We start from the raw sequence: 19,639 nt of genomic DNA on the forward strand, positions 1-19,639 counted from the left end.
TTGTCCAGGATCTGAAAACTCGCTCACAGATAGTGGCACAGGTATCGATCCTGTGGTTAAAAAAAACAACAATGAAAAAAAAGCCATTGGAACTTTAGGTAAATCACGGAGTAAGGCAAAACAAAATTTAAAAAGTGATGCACAGGCTGTACATCAGCAGGAAATAACACCTCATAATTTTGAGAGAGAATCCCCTGGGGTACGTCCAGAGGGCGACAACTTGGAGATGCTCCAACGCACTGGGTCGAATTTCGTGAGAGTGCTGACGGAAATCAAGGAGGATGTACGCAATTTAAACGATGGGATGAAAATGATTAATTCGATCATGCAGTCGCAGAACTCGAACCTCGATGAGACCATTCATCAGAACGTACCTGGTGAGAAAAATAGGAGAGTGGAGACCCCTGACGATGTAGACAGTAAAGGGAGAGGGTTTGAACCGCCGAGAATTTCAACGCCGAAGAAACAGAATATTGATTTCAATAGTGATATTCTTGAGGTAAAACCTAGTGGAAGTGAGCAGGAAAAAGGAACTCCAACTGTTGTGACCTCGAAGAAGGAGACATTGATCGTGAGAGAGAGTCCCTCTTCTGGATCCCAGCAGGTGCGACAGGTAAAAATTTCGAAGACTGTTTTTGATGAGTCAGGGCCTAAAGAAGGAAGAGGGAGCAAGAGTAGAATACCCACACGTTTGTCACCATCCCCGAGGTCTGAGCATCACCATGAGGATATTCATATCCCCGAGGATACATCAATTCATGTCACCAGATTCAGCTTTCACAGGCCCAGAAGAGAGAGGAGTTCCTCGAGCTCATGACATCAGTCAGGCCGGTCTGACCGGCAAAATCCTGCTGATCCTCAAGAATCCCTAGTTTTCCATTCATTACCTGACCATTCCTACCACTCTGACTCCAGTAGATCATTCCACGATGGTTCCTCAAGCCCCAGGTACAATAGGTGATCGTCGTTGCGATCGTGAAAGATGCCCCTAGCAGTACTCTCATTAGTGCCCACATAAATTCAATGAATTTTCACTGAAAGATTGATTACAAAATTCTTCGATTGTAATTTAAGTGAAAGATTGTAATAATTCTGTAGTTGATTATTATCTTGTTGAAATAAATTTTTGAATAGATCATTTTGTAATTTAAAGATCTGAGTTCTCATTCTTGACAGGGAAATATTGAATTTTTATCAATTGATTTAATTTTCATATTTTAACCATTTATTACATCCTTCACTGCAATCCTTTACAGCCTCATTTTGTTCACTTAGTTCGTCACTTCACTCACTGTCATATTTAAAATCTTTTCTTTGAAATAGTCATTGAATAGTTTATGATCATGTCAGTGTGTTCAAATTGTCAACACTCGAAATAACTAATTAATTACAAATAATAAAAATAAAAAGCCTCTCGTTTTTTTCCTCATGTTTTTCATTGTTCTTTTTTCCTAGAAGTTTCAGCTAAACTTATTTTATATATATAATATTTATATATAAAATACATGATCGAGGCTCGTCGGGGGATCCGTTGTTTACACTTAAATATTAGTAATTAGTGTTTTTCTTCATTAACTTTTTCTTTACCTTTTTATTTCAATTCTTAAACATTATTCAAAGGGCTGTACCCTTGCAGCCTATTGCAGGCGTAGCCTATTTTTTCTCTTCCTATCTTTGTTTTTTTTTCAATTTTTTTCATCTTTATTTTAAATAATTACAAAAATCTGTTTTTTTTCTTTATCCTTGCAACTTCTACGGTCTTGTCATTAAAGCCTAGTATAATACAGACACTTGAATTAACATATTCATTTATTGATTTTTTTAATTTGTTGTATTTATCAGCGAAAGGAGGAAAAACGCTCGACGAAAATAATTCGCGCGAAGGAATTTTTTAGCCTCGGAACAATTTCATACGAGCATTTTTTAGTGAATTATTCTCTGTCTGATTATAATGAAAAAAATGTCGCTATGTGGATGAAAGACACACATATGTAATTTATATACAAATATACGTTTTTATTTTTGTAAATTCACTGACTTCTCGGGATTTTTCATTCCACTAAAAATTGATCAGAGAATCTTCATGATAAATAATGGCATAAATGCAATCTACTTTCTCCACCCATATGTCACTCCCTCGATAGCTATTTCTCTTCCTTTTAGACTCTTTTCAACAGGAGAAAATTATCATTATCATCTTTCAATGCTTATCCACCATTCAATGATGCAATTCAAGTTTTTTCCCAGTATTTTTAGAGATGATTCTTTGTGATGACGAGAGATTTCATAAAAATGATAATAGACACTCCCAGATTCATTCAACCATTTGGGAAAAATGCTCAAGACAGTATTTCATGCTGTCGCACATACATTTTATTACTTAATTTTGTTATTTTTTCTTTCAACGACTTTTCAGAATTAAGAGAAATACAATGGACATTGAATTACTCTCGTACAACAACTATCAAATATTCCGATTTTTTTTCTTCCGTTTGTAAATATAAAAACAATGAGTTTTGAATTGTTTCTTAAACTGAAATAACCGATTTTACGATTTCTTCATCAATTCATGTGTCTCTACGTCGTACGTAGACATCGCGAGACGATTTAAACCTAGTTTTGGGTAATTATTTCTGCAGTGATATGAAATTCAACAATGAGTTTACTTTTCCTCACTTATTTATCTTTCTTATCAACTCCAGCATTTTTTCAATGAACCAAAATGATAGAAATAAGGGAAGAAAAATTATAATTCAACAAAACATTCGATATAAACACTTTCTGACACTAACCATTTCGTTCTGTCAAGCTAAATTGAGAAAGAAAAATATTGTTCATTAATAATAATCAAAGTTACATTAATAATCGTAATAACATTCGTAATTTTTCTTCGCCAGTTTCACCTCACCAATCATTATTTTTTGTACACTTTCCCTAAAAGCAATGCTTCATCCTTGTTTTCACATTATCATGTTTGTTTTTTTGAGAAAATAAATACTAATATTAAATCTGAATTATTTCTCGTTTTTCATCATTATCACTGTTGCAAGACATTCTTATCGCACAAGTAATCCATTTTAACTAAACCATTGTTCAGGAATCTTTTCTTAATTTTTCTTCGTATTTAATTTCTCCATTGGACACTAAGAGTTAATTAGTTCGTCTGTTTTGCGGTTTTAATTGTTGAAAATTACAATCTAAGTTGGCAATTGTTTTTGACTGCCCATGTAAGTTTGTAGGCCTCATTTTGTTATGGAACATTGCTGCATCTTCATTAATTTTTTTTTTAATTTATATAATTTCACTCTGACATCTTGTGGGTTAATCCCTAGTCATTCCTGGGGATTAGCCTCAATGCGTGAGGCTATCGTATGTCTTTATCAGTTAGAGGCCCGGCTCGAGAGGTCACCTGTTGGTGTTACTCTGATCATTCATGTCGTAGAGGACTTGCGCTATTGTCCGCGAGGACTCCACATTGCTCAAAGCAACGCCAGCTAGATGAGGCTCATATGCTCGGAGGTGCCTGGAAATTCATGTTATTCGGAGGTTTGATTTTCAATCTTTCAGATTTATTCATGCGTATTTTAAACAATTTTTTTCATTGAAATGGTAAATGGAAATTGTTCTCACCTTCTTCCATGTGTAGAGTATATGACTAGGTTTCTGAGAATCAGAGCTGCCGTCAGGCGAATACTTTTTGTCACAGGACCCTCATTGTCATCCTGCAAACAATCACTTCTATTGTACAAACCATTCACGATAAGTCACTAAACAAACAATGATCTTTCTATCTGGACAAGGACAGACAGAGCAGCAGGTATGAATTGTATCACTTTATGTTAATACATGCGTAAACATTTATGTTAATGCAAATGAATTCCAAGCATGCTGACATAAGTCACCTAGTGATAATCCAATGGTTATGCCATGAAACCAATGCTAAAGAACAATTAGACTCTACTCTACTAGTTTTTCATGGATTCATGGTCTTCTAAGCATTACTGTCTGAAATATTGTTTTTCAAAATCAAAATTAGGTACACAAATTTCAATGAAAGGCAACAGTTGATGCAGGACTTTAAACTGGCATGCATGGAAATGACAGATGAAAAGAAAAATAACAAAAACAATGACTTGAGTAAAAACATAACGTGAAAACAAGCAGCATCGCGATGAAAGCCATGAACATGAACGTTTTTTTCTTTTTTTCATTTCTCATTATTGAGTTTACCTGTTCCGGTGGAGGATTTTGCCCAGGTCGGGGAGAAGAGGAGCTCGCGATAGTCGCAGCCGGCTTGGTTGGCCTTTGCTGCATTACCATAGAGAAGAAATACCAGTGTTAAGAATGTATTCATTATCCAATTTGTTTAAAAAAATAGAAAGTAGGTAGCAGTGACTCTTCCATTTCTATACAAGTTAATGTGACCAGTTGGGGGTGCCTAACCAATGTTAGTTTCAGAAGATAAATAGAATAATTATGAAATCATTTTTATATCAGGGAAGTTGCTGTAATTTAATTGAATATTAATTTTACATATCGGGGAGATTGCGGTGGCAGTGGTCTGATTTAGGGTTTATCTCTTAAATCTTATTTGATCTTGCTGTATACCTCAAGGCCATGATCACAAATAAGTCATAGATTAACAAATGTAAATGTCCCTCCAATCACTGCAACACTGTTCTCTCCCCAATCCTCAATTGTGATAAATCTGCCAAACACTTACCATCAACTCCTTCGGATTGACGAACTCGAGGGCATGTCTCTTGATCGCATGGAAGGCAGCATTGGGTGCATACCCAGGATGATGAGAAATTGATGCAGTAGTACTAGCTAACTCTGTCTTCCCCGCAGCAGTGAGTTGTTTCCTCCTCTGGCTCATGCTCTCAGCATTGCAATGCCTATCATACAGATGCGTCATCAAAGAGAATCTTCTCCTCTTGAGGCCATCACAACTCGCCCACAAACACAGTATCTCCTCAGGCCCAGTGGGACAATGGGCCTCACAAACATGAAGATAAACCTCATGGGGTGTCTTGAACTGTTTCAAACAGCCCCTCCACTCACACAGATAAGCATTAGGATCAATCTTAATAGTAAATGTCTTGGGTTCCGAATTAACAGGAGTGCTAGTCGATGGTTTATTATCAGGCTCAGTGGAGGTGCTCGTCGACGTGCCGACAGCCTTAACTACCTTCACCTGTTGCTTACCACCACCATGTGTGGCAGCAGCTTGATGAGGAGTAGTTGGCCTAGTTGGTGGTGGTGTTGAAGCTGGAGTTGGTGTTACCACTCTCGAAGGTACACTACTCGTTATTGGACATTGCTGAGCCATCGTTGGTATTGTAACAGTGACAGTTCCCTGATTGCTCTGTGCCGCGGAGCTATTGACAATTATCGAAGCCTGTTGTAACCCAGTCGATGATGGCACAAGTGGTGGAGGAATAGTCCCAATGGAGCTCTGAATCATGGGTCTAGGTACCTGTGTCACTACTACCTGCTGCCCCTGAGGAGTCACAGCGACCATCTTCTGTGGTGCCTGTTGAGCTGCTGACTGTGGCTGAAGAATAATTATCGTCTTGGCACCTGTACCCTGTTGCTGTGTTGTCTGTGCTACCAGTACTGTTTGTGCTTGGCCCTGTACTAAAGCCGTTTGAGATTGTGCCAGTACGTAATTCTGTCCTGGTACACCACCAGACACTACGTATTGCAGTTGTCCACCAGCTCCCTGTTGCAAAAGTACCTGGGGCTGTGAGGGATTGGTTCTTGCCTTTATCTGGCCACCTGGGATTATCATTTGATTGTTCTGAATGGCTTGTTGCACTACTATCTGTCTTGGCGCTGTCATGATCAATTGTTGAGGCTGGGCAATAGTTTCAACCTGATTATTGATGAATGCTCTGGTCAGTGGTTCTTCTTTTATCACTGGGGGTATTGGCTCCTCCTTGATTACTGGTGTCTCCTCCAAGTCTGTCTCATCCTCTATGCAATCCGCTGCTAGAGCGGCGTACAAATTAGCCGCTGTCGATGACACCTTTACTTCATTATCTTTATCGTCCTCTTGGTCTTCGGATTTTATACTAGAGACTGTAGATTCTGCTGTCGTGTCAGTGGGCTCTGGGGACGTTGTACCGTTTGAATATTTTGGCTTTTTCGACTCGTGCTCGTCAGAGTCGGTTGACGTTCTCTTCATGCCCCTAGGGGGTTCAATCAGGGCATTATCTGATACCTCTGGCTGAATCAAATTATTCTCATCGAGTTCTTGCTTTATTTTCATCTCTGGAGGGTCCTTCAGGACCTTCTTTATGTGATTCTCGACCAGGTCTTTTCCCTTTTCGTTTATCGAGTTTTTACCCAAGACACCATTTACTATTACCTCCTTCTCAACTTTTCGCTCAAGTAGGTCAGCTAGCATCAGTGGTTTTTCCTTTGTGCTTATGCCTGATGAATCCTTGGAGGAACCATCATCCTGGCCGTCGATATCTATACTACTGGGGGCACCGTTTAAGAGAATCCCTTCGAAACTCGTCAGGGAGTTCTCCTCCTCTGCACCTACTCCTGAACAATCCCTACTTCCACCTATTCCACTAGAGGAGGCCAGGGAATTATTGGTGGAGTCTGAATCTTCAGCGAGAGGGATAGATATTATTCGCTGATTCTGCTTGATAGACGTGCCCAGGGGTCTTATGACTTTCACTGTTGTTGTTATGTGATTTTCAGTCATTGTTGACACTGGGGTCGTTGAGGTGGTGGGGATTGTTGGGTGGGAGTCATTGTCGTTTAATTCAGTCTAAAATAAGGAATATTGATAATCACATTGCAAGCAGAACTATAAACAGAATGAATTTGAATGATTTTTTTCACTAACCTTTTCAATATTATTAGCAACAATAATTTTTGCGCCATTCAGCCTCTGAATTTTCCTCCCAGTTGTAACATTTGACACATGCTTTTGTTTTGAATTAACAGGAGCTTTGATAACCGGAACTGGACTGGCTGGAGTGGCCGCAGGAGCAGCTGGTTGGACTCCACTGACCAATTGTTGCTGCAGTAGCCTCTGCTGCTGCTGTCTCTGAGTAACCTATCGGAAATCCCAGAATTAATAATGTCATTCTATGCGAAAAAAAGCACCTCATGCCAATTAGTATTTTCAAAAATCGCTATCAGTGCCCTCATCATTTTAATTCAATGTCATAAACAAAATTCCATTAATCTGTTAATATAAACGCCTTAAATCGTCAGTTGAATATTTTCTTAATAATCTGGAAGAGGTACTAAACAGGAGAGAGGAAGAATAGGATGTAGAAGGAGAGAACAGGATGAAACAAGATGATAAAGTTTAAAAAATAAACACACGAGAAAACAAGAACAAACAAAAATAATGAAAACGTCAAAAGCAAAAACTACGAATAGAAATTCAAGGCAACAAAACATATTACTTTTACTGCTCTTAATCTAACGAAAATAATAAAATAGATGATATATACTGGAGGCCCCTGGAGCTGTATAAATGATAATAATTAATCTCCGCATGCTAAATCACACGCAAAAGAACTGGAAATAAAAATCATTGAAGTTTTCTCTCCCTCTCGCTCTTTCTGGTATTGTTTATCTCTCCCTTCTCCAGTTAATGAACAACAACGATACCTGGTTGCTTGTTGTTAGCTGATTGGCACTGATGCTGGATGCGATGCTAGCAGAAGTATTTGTTACGCAGGCAATCGGGGTAGACACACAAGTGACAGCGGCACTGGGCATGCAGTCACCGCTGACCGTTACCTTTGTTGCCAATAGGCTTTTTATTATTGAGCTCGATGTTGTACCAGTGCGAGGCTCTTCTTTAATCACTTGGGTATGTTGATTCTGTTGATTTATTTGCTGGTGCTGTTGCTGATTGGTTTGTGAACCTGTTGCTAGGAGGGCCTGGCTCAAGTGCGGGTGCGCCACTGACACCTGATTTACACGGCAATCACAGAACAAAAAAAAATACCAAATGCTCAAAGAGGACAGAACTAGCAATACAATCACGATGATGTCAGGAAGCTAACTAGGAATATTCAAATACTTCTACTATTTGGGTTTCTTAGTTTTTCTTCAACTTGTGGATATTCACAAATGGATTTTCTGGAATTTAACACTAGAATTGAACAATCGAAACCATAGACAGTACATGAATAACCCTAGGACTTATCAAAACTATTGCAATGACATGATAACACAGATGGGTCAATTGCCTACGAAAATTAGATGATCCACCACCTCGAGGATTAAGGAATTCGTCCCAGTCAAAGAGAAGCATAACTTCCCCTCAACCCAAAACACATTGAAATAATTAATCAAGAAATGTGGGCAGAGGCCGAGCGTCTATGTTGATACCATCATGTTCCCTAAAATCTTTTGTTCCTCCAAGAATCATTTCATCCATGCAAAGCGTGACGACAGAATAAAAAAAAAGAACAATGTCGAGGGGAAATGACCCCCTCGAAGGAGAACAAAAATAAATTGATGATTAAAAATAATTAATGACAAGTAAAAAAAATATTCAAAATTAAGATTTGAAGGTCATGAATAATCGTGTGACGTTACAGAGAGCACTAGGACTCGGACCCACCTGACTTTTAGAGTCAACCTTGGTGACTGGATTCTGGGTTTGTATTGGAAGATTTGTGGTTGGTTTTGGTGGAGCTGACAAGTGGGCTTTTAGTATAGGTGAGGCTGGTGTTGATTGAGAATTTTGGGATAATTCGGGGCCTGTGCTATCGGGATTGGGACTTGTGGGTGTTGTGACTGTACGCTGTTGTACGGCAAGCACCTTTACTGGAGTTGAATTAACTGTTGTCGTTGTTGTTGCATTCTGGCTTGTATTTTGGCTCGGAAGTGTTGCACACGTTGTCGTTGAACGAACACGTATACCCTCATAGTACTGTGTACCCGTTGTCTCTCCTTTTACTGGATTTGGACCAATTGTACCACCAAATACCGATCTGTCAAGAAGTTGTCGATAAATTACTATAAGATCTAAACTAAAAAACACAAAACTCCTCTCATCCCCCAATAACGCGAAAAAATGAAAGATAACTCGGCATCTTACCTGACACAGCGTGGAAAATGCAGTGGAGCAATGACCCCCCTCCTCCCAATTTTTGTGCAGCACCCCAGATACTTCTTGTACAACTCCTCCTGCTCGATCTTCCCCCCAGGTGCAAGTTCAAAAGTGGCCCTGAGCCATCCCAAAGCAAACTGCTCATTCTCCTGAATGATTTGCTGATGTGCATGCTGCTGCTGCAGCGAATTGGCAGCCTCGACACTAGCCTTGCTATTAACCTTGCTCCCGACAGAGGAGGGAGTTGCTGGTGTAGAAGGTCTCGAAGGCGCTGGACTAGTAGCAGGTGCAGCAGCAGTAGAAGCAGTAGTAGCAGTAGCAGCAGCAGCAGCAACAGCAGTAACCACTGTACTACTGGGTACAGTAGGAACACTCGTTGTAGTAACAGTAGCCACTGACGTAGTATTAACCGAAGTAACTGTACTACTGACAGTTGTCGTTTGCTGTCCACTACCACCACTTGAACTTGGCACTGATACCGTAGAGACAGTCTCCACAACTCTCATAAGTATACACGCTTTAGGTCCATAACTCTGCGCCTCAACAGTAACAAGAGCTACCAAAGTATCAATAGCTCCACGTATTCGAGCAATGCTCGTACAAGGTCTTTCACCCAACGATGTTAACGCGTAAAGACACTCCAATGTATACACCAACAGTGCTATATCGCTTAGAGCTAAAAATCTGCATATCAACTCGTAAACACTGTCTGTCAATCCATAAGTTACAATTTCTTCGTTGCTATCATGCTGGCTGATTTTATTGAGCACTTCTAAACACGATATCACGATAAAACGATCCGACGAATTAATACCATTAGCTATACACGTTAATACACAGTTTGTTAATCTCTCACCGGCCTCTTTGAGAATCATTTCGTTGGATATATTACCCAGTATGTCGAAGCCAAGTTGATGCAGATTGCTCCATCGTGCTCTGACACAGAGTAGAACAAAACGTAGAAAGCAACGATTTCTACCCAGCACAGCGGCATTTTCAGGTGTAAAACTTAGATTACGAAGGATTGAGGCTATCTGGAGGACACGCTGGCCATATGGATCTTGAGTACCCAGGGTCCTACCCACACAGAACAAATCCTTATCATCGTCTTCGAATTTAATCGAATTTTGATTTTGATCGGTGAAGGAATCCTCGTCTACGATACTGGCAGATGCCTCCAAACGATTACTATCTTCTACCTGGGATTCAATCTCCATCGGCGTTTCTTGGGGGCTTTGATCATTCGATTTCTTCGTTTTTTTATCCTTCTCGCGTTCGAGAAATTTTCTACGTGAAAATGTATTCAGATCTGTCGTCGGTTTCTTCATAAATGTCTTCTCATTCGTCAGATCTAGAACTTCTGGGGAATCGAGAACGTCCGACCAGAAGGAGTTTATTGAGTAGTTGCGGACGCGAGAATATACTTCGATGAAAAGTTGTCTGGTGCCGGGAGAGTCGAAGACACCGGCGTGCGCCAGGAGGATGTTTATTAGACGGGGATATTTGTCGAGACGGAGGGTGTATTTACCCTCGTTTGAGAGCAGCGTGCAGACGTTTATCGCGAAGTCTTGCTCATTGGGGAGGGGCGAGAGGAGGGACAAAGCGAGCTTGTCGTAGTTTGATGGCTTGTAGAGATTTGATGAGAGGCCATTGTATTCTCGGAAAGATTCTACACATAAAAATTTATTTGTTTTTCTTGGTAAGTTCCTCGAGCTTTTCATTGGGAACTGTAATACTTCAGAATCGGCTTACATTGGAGATCATTTTTTTTAGCAATGGGGTTTCGATCAAAAGTTCTAAAGTTATTGCGTTTATCTATTCCCAAAAATTGGTGCAGAGAATGACAACTGTTCGAATCAAATAATGAATCATTGGTTAATTAATTTCCCAAGAAACTGATATGAGTGTGATTTTTTCATTTGAGAAAATCTAAAAAAAATCAGAGACATCGAGTGTTTGAGGACGTGTAACTCACATTTAGCTTGAACACCTGAACACGTCTTAATTTTCTATCGCAGAGTGATCCCATTTGAAAAATCTATTATGAAAAATAATCAAACCTGTAACATTATGCTGATTGTGATTATAGGTGAGTGGTACCGAGTGCAGTGACCTGGCAGACCATTTTCTATGTCTCGAGTCCTCATCATCATCATCCCCCTGGTGTCCATCTTCACCCAGGAAGTGGACTTTTTCGTACCTGTCGAGATACCTGAAACAAATGTCAATTGATCGTTAACCGGGGTATATTTTGACGATTATGGCTGAATAGAAGCGCAACCGTTCGACTGCACCTCCAAGTCAAGAATGACCAGTTAACATGGCAAAGAACTTTTGACTCAGGGTTCACCACGTGACTCTGTAGCGTGTGTCGCGACGCCGCCTGTGCCGGCAGCATGAATGAAAACACGGGGGGGAGGTGCTGAGAGGGGGAGAGGGGTCGTAGTAGTAACGTACGTGAATGTGCCGTGAGATACAGGAGGAGGAGGGCGGGAGGGAGGGAGGGAGACGATTGGACTGAAAGGTGGAGGGAGGAAGCTACTACCGCGACGCTTCCACTCTGCTTCACTCTTGCCACAACTCGGATCATTCACCCTCAACTCTCAAGGTCGAACTGGGATATGTTGAGACAATGGACCAGACTGACCCACAGGGTAGATCTTTTGATTATAATTAGACGAACATCTGAGGTAAGATTGATTTTGTTACCTGAGGTATATTTGCTTGAGTCCAACACCACTGTTCACGCAGCCTGGCGGTAGGTAGAACTGCTCACAGAGAAGAGACCACTCGTTCCTTGTATTCACCTGGAATCATCAAGTGGGGGGGTCAGATCTGATTTTGTGACATCAATTCATATTATAGATCTACCAGTGGATGGGCATTGTGAGACCTTGTGCTTTTTAAGTCTGACGATATCAAACGTTAGGATTAGCTTTTCCCCAAGTGTCTGATTTCCACTTAATCATTAAATTATCATAAAATAGTAACTCAATCTCATCTCCGACAGATGCAACATATCTCTGAATCCATTACGTCAACAGCTAAAGGTAAAGGTGCCCCACATCGCCTCTATTCAGAATCCTATCAGCCGCATTATCATTCTCCTCAAATTCCCCGATTCCTTCGCATCAGTACACGATGGATCCCCAGAAATTGAAACACCCTCCTGAGACTCAAAAATTATTTCCGCCGTTCTACCCATCATGAATCCCTGTGATTTCACCAAACCCCGCCGGGACTCACCACTGCACACGATCCACAACGTTATCGAACGCACGTGGTTCACTGCGGAGGCCCACGCTACAACTGACGTATTTCGAATCAGCTGATCGTTCTGTGCCGGGGGGGCACGGTAGAAGGAGTCAGAGGACGACGCGGAAATGGGTTTTGCTTTGGGTGGGGAGGTGAGTGTGGACAGGGGCCCGGGGTTGGAAACGTGGGAATAAGAGAGATCGAGGGATTCAAAGGGGCGGGGGGAGGGAGAGAGCGAGAGGACTGGGCCAAAAGGGGGCAAGTGAGTATATGCCGGTGAAGGCCGAGTCCGGACGAAGATAGAGACGTAGACCGAAAGAGAGTTGATAGGTACTGTTTTGAGGGGAGGAGGGGGAGAGGGGGAGGTGGAGGAATGACGCGACGCGCGGTCTGCCGTCGTTTGAGAGATCAGCTGATTGCTGTTGCTCAAATGCTCCCCCTCCCCTCCCTCTTCATCTAGCTCTCTATCTCCCACCCCCGCAGCAAGACTCTCTGGGCTCTCTTGGGTGACTCAGAGCTACCCCTCTTCTGACCATGCAGCGCATTCCATGACTCGTGCCGCCCGCACTGGGCACCAGGATCTACTTCTCTTCGTTGGCTGTTTTTTTTTTCTGCACCGGTGGGTCAGAGGAGTGGACGAGTCAAGTACCTAGGGGAGACACTCAATGAGTGCCGGCCGGCATCGACGGACGTACCTCAAAATATTAGGTGTGGGAGACAGTGAGACAGAGAGGCGGGAGAGGATGGGGTTTAGGGGTTGAAAGGAGCCTCGAATGCGCTTTCCCAAAAAACACTAATCAAATAATGAGTTCACGAAGGATGTAGTTCCAATGAGGGGTTTCTTCGTACCTCAGAAGTCTCCTCCAACCCTCCAGGCCCGTTCAGGAAGGGGGTTGAAGACCGCAGATATAAAAACCTCCCTCATCGGGAATACTTTGAGGCTCGGGTGCCAAGAAAGTTTTATGACTCGCTTTTGCGAAAACCACGAGGTTGTAAAGCACCGAGGGTTGGATCTTGATATCAGAGATTGAGAAAGAATTTTCTCATCTGGTTCTCGGGGGGATTCCAATACGGGGAGATTTTTTTTACGGTTGAGCAGGGGATTCGTCAATATTTCTTGAAAATTCAACGAGGTTGCCGGATTTCATCGCAATGCGAATGCATATTACAGTTTTGAAGTTTTATGTATCGCATACGCAAAAAAGAAAGGGAAGACGTGAGACTTCTCCAGTTGCTGGCCCCTTCTACCAGGTAAATGGGCGGAATTTTTTTCTTTCGTTTCATTCCCAAATGAAAAATTGAAAATTCTCAAGGAATTGCTGAGAAACAAGAGGGAAGTTGCCCTCTTCATTACATTTAAATAAATTAAATAAATAGGAATTGACAAATGATATAATTGTGGTGAATTTCGTGTATGGCTCTTCAAGTTTAGACCGGTGCTTTAAATTTTTTTTTCCAAAAAATAATGTAGGAAATATCCTCATCAGAGTTGAGAGACGACCGCAACGTGGTGATTAAAAAATAAGAGAGCGAAATTATACTTCGTTTGGGAGGTTGAGTTTCTTAGTTCCATCCCTCTGTCTTTCTCTCTCTCTCTCTCTTGGTGGGCCTCGACGGGCGATGTTGCCGGGTTTCTGTCGGTGAGGAACATGTAGAAGCACTCGACAACTTCAGAGAGCCCAGCAACATCGCCCGGGACACTCTCATTTTGCAGGTGCCGGTATGCGCGCGACTGGGCGCGGTGTTGCCGTATCGACCGCCAGAGAGACAGTCCATCGAGCCCTGGCACCTTGTGCTGCAGCCAGTAACCCGCAAACGATGCTTCAAAATGATTTTCTACATATTTAGCGGTTTTTTATGATTTTTTTATTCCAGCTCTTACTGCTGATTTCTGGAAAGAGAATGTTCACGGGAATTTTTTTTCAAAGGCAAACCGAGATTTCTGCTTTGTTCAGCAATGCATGGGCTTCGTATGACGTTTCATATAACTTTTATAAAATGCGATAATGTTCATTAGCTCTGATATTTATCTATGAAAGTAGGAGTTTTAGGAGAAAATGTTAAGAACCTTTTTTGCAGCTAGAGAAATCTCCAACAAAAAAAAAAGTTAAAGTATGTTCACTTGATCATATGTTATCGAGAAAACTTCATGGCGATTGCGATATAAAATATGTAAATGAAGTGGTAAAACTTCAGCATTAATATTTTCTTCAACATTTCAAGAATTTTCTGAAGAAAAAAATTATATCTATCCCCGGAAATCATTACCGGGATAATTCCACATTCAACGTTTGGAAAATCGACTCGTTTCCAGAGCTGATGAAGAATTGAAGAAAATTGTCAATTTTAGATCGATTAGGTCATGAAAATTCAAGTACTTCAACAAAGATTCGTCTCCCTGTTGCTAAAGTAATGAGCCCTTATGAAAATTCGGTTACTATCTGAAATATCATCCTCTTCTTCTCCTGAATTACACAAGTACCTCGAGAATTATCCGACTCACCAAAAAATCTAAATCTCTGTAAATGTACTGCTGATGATTCTCCAATTTTTTTCTGGCTTCACCAATGGACCTAATAACGTCAACCGTCAGCAAATCTATCGACACAATTCAATATTCTCCAAGACGTCTTCGATGAAATTCGAATGACTTGATTATTTTATTGCCTTTCTACTCAATTACACAATTATCCAAAACAATAATGACTTCAAGGCTCAACTTCTGAAGCTACTACTGGAAAAATTCTCATTAAATTTCCAGTGAAATTCGTAATGAAACCTGTGTAACGCAATTACCCTCGATTATCTCATTTTGCGTCTTTGAGTATTGTACCTGACGGCCAATAACTCATAAGCCCAGGCGGCTAGTGTTTTTATCAAGCTTTATACTGTCCGATAACACTTGTTGAGGGGAGTGGAGGAGGCAGAGGAGCGACTTTCCCACCTAACCCATCACATCTCTCTTTCTCCTGCAACTATGCCCACCTCTCCCTTTCCTCCGTTCTCAAACGTGCATGTATGCGCCATAGCATTCAGTCCGCGGACCCGCGGTACCTTCAATCGGCTGACCCTGACCTTGCGCCACTTCCGTGTCCTCCCAGCGCTGCGCTTCAACTCCCCCGAACCCCAATTATCCCGAAAAAAAGCCCCCACGAATTAAAGTAAATTCAATGGAAATAAGGTATTGAAAAAGGTCCAAAAATATCTTGCGCAATTTTAAGAATAAAAATCCTCAAGTTTCGTGAACTTTGGGCATTGCATGTGCCACTCATCGACCGGAAGTAATCCCCTGTGCCACACGTGTTCGTTACGTCTACGTAAATACTTGAGGTTCGCACGCACTGGGGCGTGAACATCATGGTATTTTTATTGTCCCCTATTTTTGGGTATTTTCATCCGTCCAAGAGGGGTTAAGGAGATTTTACTCTTCATCGTTGTGAGTGCTCGAATGAGAAGGCGATGTGGAGCGAATTGACGAGAGCTGTTAGAAAGCCAGGGAAATTCACAACATTTGCATTGAGATTTTTTTTTTGCTGGACCTTTTTAATGTACTCCAGCAAAATGGTGTATTGGGTTGTTGCGGTTGATTATCAGGAGAGTGATAGATGAATGTTATTTGTTATAGTTGATTACGGATGAAGTGTACCAGTGGTCGAGTGAGAAAGCATGGGAACTGCAGCGCATTTTCTTCCAGATTATTCTTTGATTGATTCAATGGGATGAATCAATTCTTTTAGTGGGAAGGAGAACAGCTCATTTGTATATGGGATTTCTTGCAGCTCTTCAGCTGCTGCATAGAACAAATCTATTAAAAGGGCTATTCTCCATCGATTTGGAGACATATCATACTAACTGCGAAATATAGTTCACTCATATAGGTTTGAGCCAGAACAGTTCGATTATTTAAGAAAATATAAATATTTTCAAGATATAAAGTTAAAAAATATCTTTTAATCCCTGCTCTGCGAATCATGAAGAAAAAAAAACCGCAAAAGGTCTCGTGATACTTGACACTAGCTATCGAAATAATTTGCAATGTATGTAAACTTCTTTTCATGGAATGATGATAATCCGGTGCATTTATATCTCACAAAACACGAGACCTTTTCGTAAAAGAGGTTATTCTATCGATACAATTCAATATTTTCGAGAAAGTTGAGTGGGAATCGAGCTGGATGTCAAGGGACCCTTTTCGTACGAAAGTCAGTGCTCTACCAAAAAGGTATCTTGACATTGTTCCAAGCCTCTCCCCCAAGATAATTCAATACTCCCAAAACCTCGTCTCTGAATCTCCCAACTCGATCCCAAGAATTATTCAAGAAATAATTGAAGACTGTTCCGCAGTTCAGAATCTTTCAAAAAGGATTTGTGTGTTTATTTGATCCCACAAAATTAATTATCACTTCGTTCTTTGTTTTTATCTTCTCTTGAGAGATTTCATCGTGGTGGCTTTGCCAATAAAAATGAGGATAATGAGTACTTTCATTTGATTACCTTAATCCATCCCCCATGCGCCGTTACAAGAACATACAGCAGATAAAGATCTATTTCGTGGCCACTGATTTTCGGCGACTTCTTGAACGACGTGCTGCAACAAAAAAATTGACAAATAGATTCCAAGGCACAATGCAAAATTCAATGCTTCCCTAGATGGAAACTCAAATGGAGGTGATAAAGTAAACGATAATTACCCTCTGGTTTCGTGAAAATGATGAAGTTCCCTGAGGAAGCTCTCCCGCTCCCTCTCGTACGTAACAGGATCCTTATTGAGGATTTTGGCCATTTTTTATCTTCAACAATACAATAATCCCCTAAACGTCCACCAGCAACAATTGTGGACGCGCATTGGCGCCTTTGACGGGTGCACATCTACTTCGTTTCACCGTAAACCCAGCGTCCAAAAAACACATTTATAACTCGGTGATTCCCCTCATAAATCCTTTGATAAACCCGGTATATCTCCTCAAAAAGCTTCAACAATTACCACAAATCACCTGTCACAATTCCACTACCGTCCTCACCGATTCTCTCGAAAACTCCGAATAAACAAAAAAAAGAGAACCTCCTCCTCACCCAATTCTCCAAGAAAAATCCAGTAAAAAAAATTTAATCCCCAAACACCGCAGCTATTCGACTCCCTCGATTTCGTCAAAAAGTAAATCAAAAATGTGAATTAAACAGTTCCAAAAAGAGTTAAACTCCTGGGCCGTTCACAATGCCACAAAAATGTTCATCCACTAGCTCTCGGGTCAAGCTCCCAAGTGCACCCACGAGTGCTCTCCCCGCAGCCCTCACACCAAAATGAAAACTCCAAAACCTCTCGTGCCAACGTCAATTCACCGTCTCTCCCACAAAATAATTAATCCCTCAATAAAACATTAACAAAAACACACGGCGTTGCTTGACGTCCGAAAATCCTCGTATATCAAAATGGCGTCCCTCACTGGCTGGCATCAATTCACAGGCACGATGCACAGTAACCACAAGCCACCATATCCCCCCCAATACCAACACCAATGTTCAATGAATTTTAATAACAGTTAATACTATTGTTTTATTAAATGTTAGAGTGTATTATTCCCCCGCGTGTGCACTATCCTTCCGCGCACTTTCGGTTTAACGTTTGAGGGGCCGATACGAGTGAGGAACGAAATGCCGTCTGTAAAAGGGGGGCCAGGAGAGGTTGTTGAGTATTGGGAGAGGGGGGCTGAGAGTTTTAATATGTACCACCACCGACAATCTCGGCTGGAGGTTCAGTTCTCGGTTACTGTTCGAGGCGTCGTACTGGGCCTTCTCCACCGTGTCAGGAACGATATGTATACGGACTTCACTAACACTCAATCATAAACACAAATACTTGGGAATTTCTCAGAAATGAGAGGCGGAACAGGGGGGGAAGAGGGGATATTGTACAGTCAACGCCGTTTCCGCCCGTGGAAGAGCGCGGGCGCGATACACTCGTGTCCCCCACCAACGTAATATCTGGATGCACTGGTGACACACGATTTTTTTTCAATTGTTACCGGTTTTCGGGGGGTTAATACACTTGATCGAGGGGGTGATGTGGATTTTTTAGGGGGTTCGGGGGATTTCAGGGGTGAATCGTGAGGAGCTGCTACCCGGGTCATGCGGCGGTGTATTTTTACTTTCAAAATGGAAGGTAATAGTTTGAATTGTCGGAGGAATTACACGCCAGAGGTCGCAACACTATGGGAGCACTAGTGGTGACATCTTGGGAGGGGAGGGGTACTAATGGGGTGTACATGTGAGGATATTTTGGAATATTTTTTGGAACAGGATGATTCAAGGGTGTGAAAAGCCCTCCGTTTATCTTGAGGGATGATTTTTCATTTAGTTTTTAATATGAGAGTCCTGGAGTTTGTGGAGGGACTTCAATCGCTTCTTCATGATGAATTTTTTTTTAACGGATTATTTTCCAAACCTCGAGGACACTCAGTCAGCACTGAGGGCTTTTATCGGGTTAATCACTTGTTTCAAGGGCTGATAACGTTTTCGCAGTCCTGGGGGACTCAATCAAATGTCTGACAGAGACGGGACACTCGGTGAATCTAACGAACTCGCGAATTCCCGCGAATTTCACGCCTCCAACTCACTGAATTTCACTGACAACGCTCGAACGTCGATCGGCGATCGTTGATGGGATGCAATAACTACTGATCCAATGCTTTCAGAATTTTTTAATCGTCGGAAAACACTGGTGAGGCGAATTCTCTTTGGTGTGAGATTTTACTGACCAACCGGAACGATATACGCCGTGTTCCTCGGTGTTGCTTTGTCTACAGTCTGGCCAACTATTTTTCAATTGGTAATTTGTAATGTAGCTGTTTATTCGGGGATTATTTATTGATTGTCGTTGAGTGCTTTTGATTTTTTGGAGAACTTTTGGGGTCAATAACTGGACCGCTGGCGGAACTCCTTGGGTACGCGCCTCCCCCGTATTCTCCGATTATTCACGCGGGTATACACTTTGTACCGTATCTGCTTATCGAATCACTTCCTATTTTCCTTCGGAGTTGCCTCCGTGAAAGTTGGCAGGTCTAACGGGAGATGGCAGAACGAATGCCACTGAATATCAATTTCTCGGTCGAGGTGGAGGAGAATTTTTTTTCGAGTTTTTGCGACGGGACGATATGACTTACAAAAGGAAGAAGAATGTCCAGAGTAATGGCATGAAAAAAGGTGCCAAGACGAAGAGGAAAACCAAGGATCTCGATGAGGTACTGATTCTCCCGGGTTTCCGGATTTTACTTGGAGTGTCGGAGA

The 19,639-nt window shown here is 41.6% G+C and overlaps 1 protein-coding gene across 7 annotated transcripts; it reads right to left on the reverse strand.

Annotated features, from left to right (window-relative positions):
• Positions 1–1,677: 1,677 nt before the first annotated feature.
• On the reverse strand, positions 1,678–19,446 carry Bap170 (Brahma associated protein 170kD). 7 transcript variants are annotated; one of them, XM_064123181.1, is made up of 12 exons: positions 17,047–19,442; positions 16,850–16,943; positions 11,810–11,907; positions 11,161–11,312; positions 9,089–10,769; positions 8,609–8,981; positions 7,777–7,950; positions 6,866–7,078; positions 4,724–6,787; positions 4,231–4,308; positions 3,631–3,722; positions 1,678–3,523 (listed from the first exon to the last, which is right to left on the reverse strand). In XM_064123181.1, exons 1-12 carry the CDS (start codon positions 17,136–17,138, stop codon positions 3,406–3,408), a joined length of 5,229 nt encoding a protein of 1,742 aa, XP_063979251.1. In that variant the 5' UTR covers positions 17,139–19,442; the 3' UTR covers positions 1,678–3,405. The 7 variants fall into 7 exon arrangements, with proteins under 7 accessions (XP_063979251.1, XP_063979249.1, XP_063979252.1 ...); XM_064123179.1 differs by having other exon boundaries at positions 7,645–7,950; XM_064123182.1 differs by having other exon boundaries at positions 7,645–7,950; positions 8,810–8,981; positions 17,047–19,441.
• Between the last annotated feature and the right edge of the window lie 193 nt (positions 19,447–19,639).

Source organism: Diachasmimorpha longicaudata, chromosome 6 (genome assembly GCF_034640455.1).
Source record: "Diachasmimorpha longicaudata isolate KC_UGA_2023 chromosome 6, iyDiaLong2, whole genome shotgun sequence".
Taxonomy (NCBI): Eukaryota; Metazoa; Arthropoda; class Insecta; order Hymenoptera; family Braconidae; genus Diachasmimorpha; species Diachasmimorpha longicaudata.

Coding starts and splice junctions, on each gene's coding strand:
- Bap170 (XM_064123179.1), bottom strand. CDS start 17,138: ATGGCCAAAATCCTCAATAAGGATCCTGTTACGTACGAGAGGGAGCGG. Junction 10,770..11,160: donor CAATCAGCATAATGTTACAG/GTTTGATTATTT, acceptor TTTTATGTGTAG/AATCTTTCCGAGAATACAAT. Junction 3,524..3,630: donor TACTCTACACATGGAAGAAG/GTGAGAACAATT, acceptor ATGAATTTCCAG/GCACCTCCGAGCATATGAGC.